Consider the following 10,936-nt stretch of genomic DNA (forward strand, 5'->3'; position numbering starts at 1 on the left):
ATGATTTCTAATTCTATTTCTGTGATTCTGATTCTGACACATCTGCTACAAAGCATAGCAAGATCTGTGACCTCACCTTTCTCCACTACATTTCAACTATACAGTTTGATCATTGTCCTGATTTTGGCCTGCTAATGAGGTTATCATTTAGCTCAGGCATGTCCAACCTGCGGCCCGCGGGCCGCATGCGGCTCGGAAACATAAGCAATGCAGCCTAACGCTGGCGGCTCACAGTCACCCGCAAGTGCCGTGCGATCTCCTGGCTGCCACGGGACACTTAGGATGTCTGCAGTCAGTGACAGAGCCGCTGCTTCCTGTATAGTTCCGGCACTGTCACAGGCAGAGTGATATGAAAGGCACTCCACCTGTGACAGGAGCCATACAGGAAGCAGTGGCTCTGCTCTCTACTGCAGCCGCTGCTCCCTCCAGCAGTACCTGACGTCATGACCAGCAGTGAAACAAACAAAGGTAAAATTCCCAGTTCAATCTGCTAGCCAGTCTGCTTACCAACCAAATTAACCTGTCTAACAGTTTGCGTCAAAACAGGGGTTTAGTTAACACACATTTGCAAACGCATGTGAAAGCTGCAGGGCCACTCCACGGCACCCTGTATTACCTGCAGTCCTACTCTAATGAATTTATAAGAGCCTTCACAGTGTAAGCACATGCAAGGGAATGGATAGATATGGGGCAGGTGAGCCTGGAGGTGGCCCATCCCTCCTCTGAAAGGTAATTGGGGGCATAATGGAAGCCCAGCTGATAGTATTACAGCGAAGGCATCCAGTATGTCCACTCACCAGTACACATTAACAAACAAACAAAATGGCCACTGCCCCCACCTATTACTGGCCTTCATAGCAAAGAACACATGGAAGGGCTCCACACATGAAACAAACAAAGGTAAAATTCCCAGTTCAATCTGCTAGCCAGTCTGCTTACCAACCAAATTAACCTGTCCAACAGTTTGCGTCAAAACAGGGGTTTAGTTAACACACATTTGCAAACGCATGTGAAAGCTGCAGGGCCACTCCACGGCTCCCTGTATTACCTGCAGTCCTACTCTAATGAATTTATAAGAGCCTTCACAGTGGAAGCACATGCAAGCGAATGGATAGATATGGGGCAGGTGAGCCTGGAGGTGGCCCATCCCTCCTCTGAAAGGTTGAAACGTTTGCAAATGTGTGTTAACTAAACCCCTGTTTTGACGCAAACTGTTAGACAGGTTAATTTGGTTGGTAAGCAGACTGGCTAGCAGATTGAACTGGGAATTTTACCTTTGTTTGTTTCATGTGTGGAGCCCTTCCATGTGTTCTTTGCTATGAAGGCCAGTAATAGGTGGGGGCAGTGGCCATTTTGTTTGTTCATGACCAGCAGTACCTGCATGACCAGCTTTACCCGCCAGCAGTGCCAGCAGTACCCACCAGCAATACCCACCAGCAATACCCGCCAGCAATAACCCGTCAGCATTACCCGCCAGCAATAACCAACAGCATTACCCGCCAGCAATAACCAACAGCATTACCCGCCAGCAGTAACCAACAGCATTACCCGCCAGCAGTAACCACCAGCATTACCCACCAGCATTACCTACCAGAATTACCCACCAGCATTACCCACCAGCATTACCCACCAGCAGTAACCACCAGCAGTAACCTACAGCAGTAACCACCAGCATTACCCACCAACACTACCCGCTAACACTACGTGCCAGCAGTACCCACCAGCACTACCCACCAGCACTACCCACCAGCATTACCCACCAGCAGTAACCGCCAGCAGTAACCACCAGTGTTTTATTACTTATATACCATAACTATAGTATATATATTATATGCGGCCCGAGAAAGTTTCTCTACACTCAATGTGGCCCAGAGAAGCCAAAAGGTTGGACACCCATGATTTAGCTACTTTAGTTTGTTAGCAAGCTTCTAGTGTTTGATTGTGAGCACTGTGAAAATCAATAAAGTCTGTCTCTGTTGTGCCTCTTCTCCCACTCCAAGTCCTGTTTTGCAAGTATATGGAGAGAGTAGGTTAGCAGGAACTGAAAGTGATATATTGGTTTAAGTGTCGGTTCACACTGATCCGACCCGACTTCGGGCGACTAATGCCGTTGCCCGTGCACTGCGACTTCGGCGAGGCTTGCAACGACTTCACATAATGGAAGTCAATGCAAGTCACTCAGACTTTGCAAAAAAAAAGGTGCAGGAACCTTTTTCTAAGCCGGAGCGACTTGAGTCGCTCCTATTATAATATATATAAGTGGTATTTTTTTTTATAATATTCTTGGAGTTCAGTGTTAATTGTGCAAAGGGATGAAGCCAAACTGTACCCCTGAATAACTAGTTTGCATGGTTGCATCTGTAGAAAAGTCAAGTAGCCTAATTTAATTTGTATAATAAAATAAAAGGGTTTTCAGGTTTTTAAAAGCTTCACACCTTAAATATCATTTAAAAAGTAGTCTGCCATGACTATTACCTAGTACATAGATAGTATCATTTCAAAATATACCTTTGTAAATATAAACTAATTACACTTTTTTCAATATCTAGCTAAAGTCATTTAAATGTCCTGTAATCTTTACTATCTTTATATAATACCCATACCGCTCTTCTTTTTATATTTTATGCTTATGCACTTCTCTCTACACTAGTGCCTTTACCTTCAACAGAAAGCTTCCCAGTCTTCAAAACCAGAATCAAACATATCTGAAGTCTTTTCAAAGTCTTTTTGATTACATTGCCTGTAGTTTCAAAAGTAATATTTGATCTATTAGCCAAATGCTAGTTTTCATGTTTGTAAGTTAAAGGTTTATGTTATTTTTCTTCTCTTCATCCTCAGGACAGATAGCTCCAATAAGGCATCTTCATGGTCTACTCTAAGGGTTGTCATCAATATTTCACTATAATAAGTACATCTCTGCAGGAATGACTTATGATGGTAAAACCCTCATGTGTGTGGCATAGAATCAATATTCTTGAAATGATAATAGCTCAAATCTGTCTAAGAGAGATACAGACTGTACTTCATTTAAAAGTCAGTTCAGGCTGGCAACAGAAAATAAAATTGTTTGGAAGATTAATCTACTCCTGTTTATGGCTTTTTAATAAATGTGTTAGATGGGTTTATTAAAATCACCATGACATTAAATAATAAAAATTGTCAGGAAACAATAGACCATGCTTTGTATGAAATGGACATCTGCTTTGTACTGAAAAGTGATGGTGCCATTGACAGTTACATAACAAAATAAGCTAAAAAAAATCTGGTTACAGATCTCTATACAATTGCAGGATACATTATTACCCCATACACGGATTATGTAGAATGGTTCTTAAAACTGGACTAGAAATTAATCCAAAATAAATTTTACAGAAGTTTACCATAACTTCACAAGGAAACCACAATGGAAGCAGCAAGCACTAGTTTGAAAAATCCCTATTAGTGCCGGTTCACATTTCTGCGATGCGGGAACGCTGCGAATATGCAGCGTGTTCCCGCATCGCATCCGCACATCTGCCAGTTCACACTGCCATATGCGATATGCAGGGGGTGTCAATTAAAAGTTAACGACACCCCCAGTTGCGATCGCATATGGCAGTGCGATCTGCAAGTACGCACAGAATCGGATCGCACAAGTGTGAACCACTGTGCAATCCGATTCTACTGCGGCTCAAAAAAAGCCTCCTGTGCATGTTTGGTGCGGATACAGTGCGAATTCAGCCATACAAAGTGTATGGCTGAACTCGCATCCGCACATCAGATCGCATGTAATTAGGAGCAGTGCGCTCCGAATTACATGCGATTTCCGCAAACGCGGAAGTGTGAACCGGCACTTAGAGTTGTAAAGTACCAGCAGCCGATATCACTACATCTAAGCCCCACTAAATGCTGTCTTCACCTCCCCTGTGGGAGATAGAGGCAATGACTGACTGCCCACGAAAAGGCCAGTGTTGCCAACTGTCAGTATTTTTACTGTCAGCCAGTAAAAAATGGGTACTTTTCTCTTGCCAGTAAATGTCAGTGACGCATGCGCAGTTCCGGTCCGGAGCTGGCTGAACCCATCTGAGTACCTGCTACAGTGTGTTTGGGCAGCACCATTGGGGAGCAGGTCAGATGGAGGTGGTGCCTGAGCATGTCGTGTGATGTAATGGTGCAAGGAAGCTGAGCGGAGCCTTACGTCTGTCTATAGTCCTATTGGGGACACCTACTACTGTGTTTTTGCAACCTTAGATTAAAAAATATATTACATTAAAAGATACATTTAATGCTTTGGGGGAGTTAAATATAAAGTGTAAATTATAGTTACTTTTTGGAAGCTACACATACCTTAAAGGGATTGCATTCTATGCATTAAGATAACAAAACCTTCTGTGTGCAGCAATCCCCCCTCAGCCCCCCTAATACTTACCTGAGCCCGTCTTTATCCAACAATGTTGCAGGAGTGTCTAAGCTGCCTGGGACTCCCCTTCTCATTGGCTGAGACAGCAGCATGGCGCGATTGGCTTCCACTATTGGCAAATAAAATCATTCAGTCAATCAGGATAGAGAGGGAGCGAGACTGGGGCGCGACTCTGTGTCTGAATGGCAGTGTCTGAGTAATAGTGAACAAGCACATTGCATTCATGTGAAACGCGTCTACTATATCCTACCCTGCTGTACCTTGTACCACATGTGTAAATATGTGTGACCAATTCCTTCACATATGTTCTTTGCGGTGGTGAGCCGAGGTTTAACACCTACCTTGGATTGTGGACACTGATCAGCCTGAGCGGTGTTGCTCTTCTCTATATTTCTGAATGAACACAAGCAGCTGCAGCTCAGCTCAGCTCAGGTGCCCCCATAGCAAGCTGCTTGCTATAGGTACACTCAACAGAAGAGGGGGGGAGGGCAGGAGAGCCGAAGAGGGATCTGAGAAATGAGAAGAGAAGGATCTGGACTGCTCCGTGCAAAAAGAATAAAAAAACAAGACTTTACATACACTTTAATCCTTTTATATCCAGCCCCGGCTTTCCTTTAATAGGGTCTGGGAGTGGGAAGGATTGGCTGATAATGTGATCAGTGTGATTGGCCATCTTTAGTCCCGCCAACTCTTGATCATTAGTGCGGACTGAGAGCTGTCTTTGACAGCTTGGTCTATGTGCTGTGAGTGCACTCTCGGCACAGAAAGCTCTTCTGTACATGGACACATATGTGGGGCATATAGACGTCAAAGCCCACACTCTTTGTCACTGCAAATATGTATTATTACTCTTCTGTGTAACATGCTTGGAAGTCAGGAAATCCACATTGACTGCTATGGGGATGATTTATGCCATTTAAATGTTCCAGAGGGACAGGAAGTGTATGTTTGTGGCGATGGATTATGTTTGGGTAGTAGATGTTAATAGTGTAGTAGAAAACTGAAGGGTTTCTGACATCCATTCCTGATGCTGATGGATAACGAGGTGTCAGGCTGGTGACAGGAACACAACATGTTTTATGTAGTAATGTTATTTGCCAAGTAAAACTATGAAAGAACATTTCACAAGAACTGTCTGTATTGCTTCCTAGCCACCTGGAACAGGATGCATCCCTGATCTTGGGAAAGAGCCGATAATGAGGCTCCTTACCCATGTGATTAGCTGTATCCAATTACAGCTGATCATATGTAAACAAGGAAATGTCGGTTATCGGCTTTCCTCTCCTCACACTGACAACGTGATAGGAGAGGAGAGCTGATCAGTGGCATTTTCTCCCAGGGGAGATCTGCACAGACAATCAGAGCAGTGATCATCAGTGCTCTGATTATCAGTGCAGCCTCAACAGTGCCCAGCAGTGATGCCAGTCAGTGCCCATTAGTGATACCAATCAGTGCCCATCAATGATGCGAGTCAGTGCTGCCTTTCAGTGCCCATCAGGGCCCACTCATCAGTGCCGCCGTCAGTGCCCATCAGTGTTGCCAATCAATGCCCATCAGTGCCACGTATACATGCTGCCTATCAGTGCTCATCAGTGCTGCGTATCAGTGCCACCTATAAGTGCCCATCAGTGCTGCATATATATGCCGTCTCATCAGTGCTGTCTCATCGGTGCCCTTCAGCGCTGTCTCATAAGTGCCCATCAGTGCTGCCTCATCAGTGCCCATTAGTTCAGCCTATCAGTGCCCATCAGTGCAGCTTAATTGGCGCACATCCGTGAACAAAAATTACTTATTTACAAAATGTTCTAACAGAAACTAAGAAAAAAAAAATAGTGGTGACTAAATACCTTCAAAATAAAGCTCTATATGTCTAAAAAAAAAAAATGATAAAAATGTAATTTGGGTACAGCGTCGTATGACCGAGCAATTGTTATTCAAAGTGTGACAGCAATGAAAGCTAAAAATTGGCCTGGGCAGGATGGGGGTGAAAATGCCATATATTGAAGTTGTTAATAAGGTAAACTGAGCGTTTATGTTCCAGCAAATTTTGCCAACAGAAGAATGGGAAATATCTCAGTGAAATTAGTGTGCAAGATCATGTAAGTAATATTTTGCCAATAATACAATAAGTAGCCATTCTTGCCCTTCTACTTCTTTGCCTTCTTGCATGGCTTTGTGATATTTAACTTGTAATGCCTTCAGAGCCCTGCAATAATTAAAGTTAGTTTTTAAAGCAGTATTTCAATGTGTTTTCCACTTTTCGTGTATTTAAATGTTATTTGGGTACAGTTGCACAAATTTGTTATTTTACGTTTCATATAACTGTCTTTTTCTTTCTGTAGAAAAAAAAGAAAATAATAGGGCTATTGAGGGGTCATGTTGTAAAGCAGGTCCTAACTAGTTAGAAAGAACTTCTGTGACTCTCAGAAGCCATTTTATGCCTATTAAACACCTAACAAACACCTCAATTTCACCTTTCCTCATTGACCGTTGTTAAACATTAGCCAAAGTGAGAAAATGTAGCTGAATTTTGGTGGAAAAATATAAACTTTAATTTTACTCATCTCTTTTCTTTACTAGTTATGGGGTAATGTGTTCTCCATCTGTAAAATGGGCCTTTATAGTTAAATTTACTACTACTACAACTACTACTGCTACTACTATTACTAATTATTAATAATAATATAGTTTTTATTTAGAAATGTATGTATAAGAATAATGTCATTTTCCTGGTTGCCAGTAGGGATGATTGAACGGTTCGGGTCCACCATCGGTTCGGCCCGAACATTGGGTTTTCGAGGTTCGGCCGAATTTAGACCTTTTTGCCCAAAAAGTTCGGAATTCGGAGAGCTTTGAGCGCTCGGAAGAGGACCGGACTCTCCTCCCAGCGGCAGCAGCCAGAGAGACGCTCATTCCGCCCAGCCCCGGGGACCCCGACCGCCAGCAGCTCTCCACCACAGAACCATTCGCCATGGATAAAAACGAGCTGGTCCAGAAGGCCAAATTGGCTGAGCAGGCAGAGAGGTACGATGACATGGCAGGCTGCATGAAACGAGTGACAGAAGAAGGTGCTGAACTATCCAATGAGGAGAGGAACCTTCTCTCAGTGGCCTACAAAAATGTAGTAGGCGCACGCCGGTCGTCCTGGAGAGTCGTCTCTAGTATTGAGCAAAAGACAGAAGGAAGTGATAAAAAACAGCAGATGGCTCGGGAGTACTGGGAGAAGATTGAGACTGAGCTGAGAGATATTTGTAACGATGTGCTGGGTCTTCTAGACAAATACTTGATCCCCAATGCATCCCAAGCAGAGAGCAAAGTCTTCTACTTGAAAATGAAGGGAGACTACTACCGTTACTTGGCTGAAGTAGCTGCTGGAGACGATAAGAAAACAATTGTGGAGCAGTCTCAGCAGGCATACCAGGATGCTTTTGACATCAGCAAAATGGAGATGCAACCAACACATCCCATAAGGCTGGGCCTAGCTCTGAACTTCTCTGTCTTCTATTACGAGATCCTGAACTCCCCGGAAAAGGCGTGCTCTCTGGCAAAAACCGCCTTTGACGAAGCTATTGCTGAACTCGATACCCTGAGCGAAGAATCATACAAAGACAGCACATTAATAATGCAATTACTGAGAGACAATTTGACATTGTGGACATCAGACAATCAAGGAGATGAAGGCGAAGCAGAAGACTGCCCCGGAGAGAATTAATCGGCCTTCCTTTTCTGTCTGCCTCATTCTAAAATTTCCACAATAGACCATTGTCATCCTTACTGTCCCACACATAGGTTTATTTTTTTTATTTTATTTATTTTTTGTTTACAATTTATGAAAGGTTTATGTTACTTCTATTTGAATTTCTATATTTCCCATGTGGTTTTGTGTTTAATAGGGAGTAGGGCCAGTTAACATTTTGGGGAGTCAATTTTTTTTTTCCAACCTCATAATGTGACCAATATGGGGAATATGGAATTTTTATACAGGTTTTAAATGTTTGGCACAGTACTTCTGGTACATTGTAGGTTACCACAGGGCCCAATGTTTAATAAAATTCCCATATTTAAACAAGGTGACCAACTTGTGTATTGCTGTAACTCCAAAAAAAAGAGGGCATTTGGTTAGCGCTGTGGGTGGAAACAATAAGCTCCTCCCTTTAGCACAGCCATACATATTCATTGAGCGATTCCTGTGATAGCCAATCAAAATCACGAGTGCAAAACGGTTCACATTCCATTCTCACAGTTTAGCTAACGTTTGCTTTTGTTTGTTGCTATTCTCCATTTTATTTGTATTTAAATTGTTTAAAACGACCTAAGATCAAAAAAAGAAAAAAAGAAAAAAAAGAGAGAAGTACTTGATACATTAAAGATGCGTACTTGGTATCCATTAAGTCACTATATATATCAAGCACAGCAGAAAAAAAAGAAAACCCATATATTTAACTTTTAGTTTTATTTTTTGTTTTTGATACTTGCCTAACATGCATGTGGCTGTAAAAATACAATACAATATAGTTAGCAGGGGAAATAACTTGAGATGATGGCTAGCTTTGTTTAATGTCTTATGAAATTTTCATGAACAATCCAAGCATAATTGTTAAAGAACATGTGTAATAAGTTGATGTAAGTGGAATAAAAGTTTTATGAATGGACTTTTCAACTACTAAAAAAAAAAAAAAGAGTTCGGAATTCGGCAACCAGAACCGACCAAAATGCAATGCTTCAGGAAATGGGCTTTAAAAGCCCGTGATTGGACCAGAACCATTAGCAAAAGCCAATTGAGGGGGCAGGAGAATGCTAGGAATGTGATTGGAGTGACTAGGGGGTCCCTAGACCAATCATTAGTGAATACGCCCCCCAGTATATAAGATAGCCCCCGCCATATTCCTAGCATTGTTATACTGGACATAGAAGAGAGTGGAAGCAGTTCTGTTAATTTTACTTTAAAAGTGTCATTTAGCATTTATTAGTGTGAGGAAAGGGATATCTAGTGTAGTTAGAGTGCTCCTTTACACTTAAGTTAGCTTCAAAAATGTAGTTTCTGTAGGGAAAGTGTTAAGTGTAAGGGGACCGTAGTGTAGTGTAGGGTTAACTGACAGTGACTGCTATGGAAGGGTGACAAAACCCTTCCATAGCAGGGTGACCGCTATAGAGAAATGATCATTTCTCTGAGTTGCTTCAGGACAGGAATATGGCTTCTCACCAGCAAGCATTTTTCATGCTGCAGGGGCTGCCACTGCCAGTGCTTTTTTGAGGACATGTTTGATGTCAGACATGACATCTGAACATGTGTATAGGGGGTATATATACACATATATGTCTGTATATATACCTCTAGACATATATAGGTGTGATAGTAGCAGAAATATATGCTTGCGCTAATGAAATCATTTACAGTAATATATTTCTGCTACTATCACACCTATATATGGCTAGGTGTCTATATACATATAATTATGTGTGTATATATACCACTATACACAAGTTCAGATGTTTTGCCTGCCTCAAAAGAACCCCAAAAAATGCCAAAAAAACGCTAGCGTCAAAAAAAAAAATGCCCAGGTGTGTTTTTGCTGGCATTTTTTGGGGGTTTGTGGAGGCAGGCAAAACATCAGAACTTGTGCACAGTACCACTATACACAAGTTCAGATGTTTTTCCTGACTGCAAAGAACCCAAAAAAATGCCTGCTATTAAACCGGCAAGGTGTGAAAACCGAGAAGAGAAGCCAACCCCCTGAGCTGAAAGTGTTCTAATACAAACAATCTTTTGTTTATGGTTCTGGACATGCTACAGAGCTGAAACTTCACAGGTACACTTTTTAGACCCCCCAGATACGAAATCCAAAGTAAAAATCAAAAAATCTCTTTTTTTTTTTTTAATTTTTCAATAATTGGCTTTTTTATCAAAAATGACAATTTTTAAGAACTTTTTTTTGTGTGATTTTGTGTCTGGGGGGTCTAAAAGGTGTACCTGTGAAGTTTCAGCTCTGTAGCATGTCCAGAACCAGAAAAAAAAGATCATATAGGTGTAAAAGGAGGGTCCCACATCCCTGTTCTACTGAAAAATTATCTTATTTTTTTCATGGTTCTGGACATGCTACAGAGCTGAAACTTCACATGTACACTTTTTAGACCCCCCAGATACCAAATCCAAAGTCAAAATCAAAAAATCTCTCTTTTTTTTTTCAATAATTGGCTTTTTTATCAAAAATGACAATTTTTAAGAACTTTTTTTTGTGTGATTAATAGTTAATGGGGCATGACCCAGAACCCTATGGACTTTTTAGGGGCATTTATTGGGTTTTAGGGCTTAAAAATTGTGTTTTTTGATTACCGAAGTTCGGGTCCCATTGATTTCAATGGGGTTCTAAAATCCAGGCCGAACTTTCGGGAAGTTCGGATGTTCTGGCCGAACCAAACTTTTCAAAAGTTCAATCATCCCTAGTTGCCAGTACTATATAATGTGTTGTGTAATAATTTTATCACACAGCATAAACTGGACTGTAGTGAGAATGATCATTGCTACATTTTATTGCC

At 41.7% G+C, this 10,936-nt stretch overlaps 1 protein-coding gene across 1 annotated transcript; it reads left to right on the top strand.

The window, feature by feature from the left end:
• Positions 1-7,248: 7,248 nt before the first annotated feature.
• LOC309567815 (14-3-3 protein zeta-like) lies at positions 7,249-9,051 on the top strand. Its single transcript, XM_082273286.1, has one exon. It carries the CDS (start codon positions 7,371-7,373, stop codon positions 8,109-8,111), a length of 741 nt encoding a protein of 246 aa, XP_082129412.1. The 5' UTR covers positions 7,249-7,370; the 3' UTR covers positions 8,112-9,051.
• Positions 9,052-10,936: the final 1,885 nt, after the last annotated feature.

The sequence above is a fragment of the Pelophylax lessonae genome, assembly GCF_965119305.1.
Source record: "Pelophylax lessonae genome assembly, chromosome: 1".
Classification (NCBI taxonomy): Eukaryota; Metazoa; Chordata; class Amphibia; order Anura; family Ranidae; genus Pelophylax; species Pelophylax lessonae.

What these genes read in the sequence shown, in the direction of transcription:
- LOC309567815 (XM_082273286.1), top strand. Translation starts at nt 7,371, where the DNA reads ATGGATAAAAACGAGCTGGTCCAGAAGGCCAAATTGGCTGAGCAGGCA.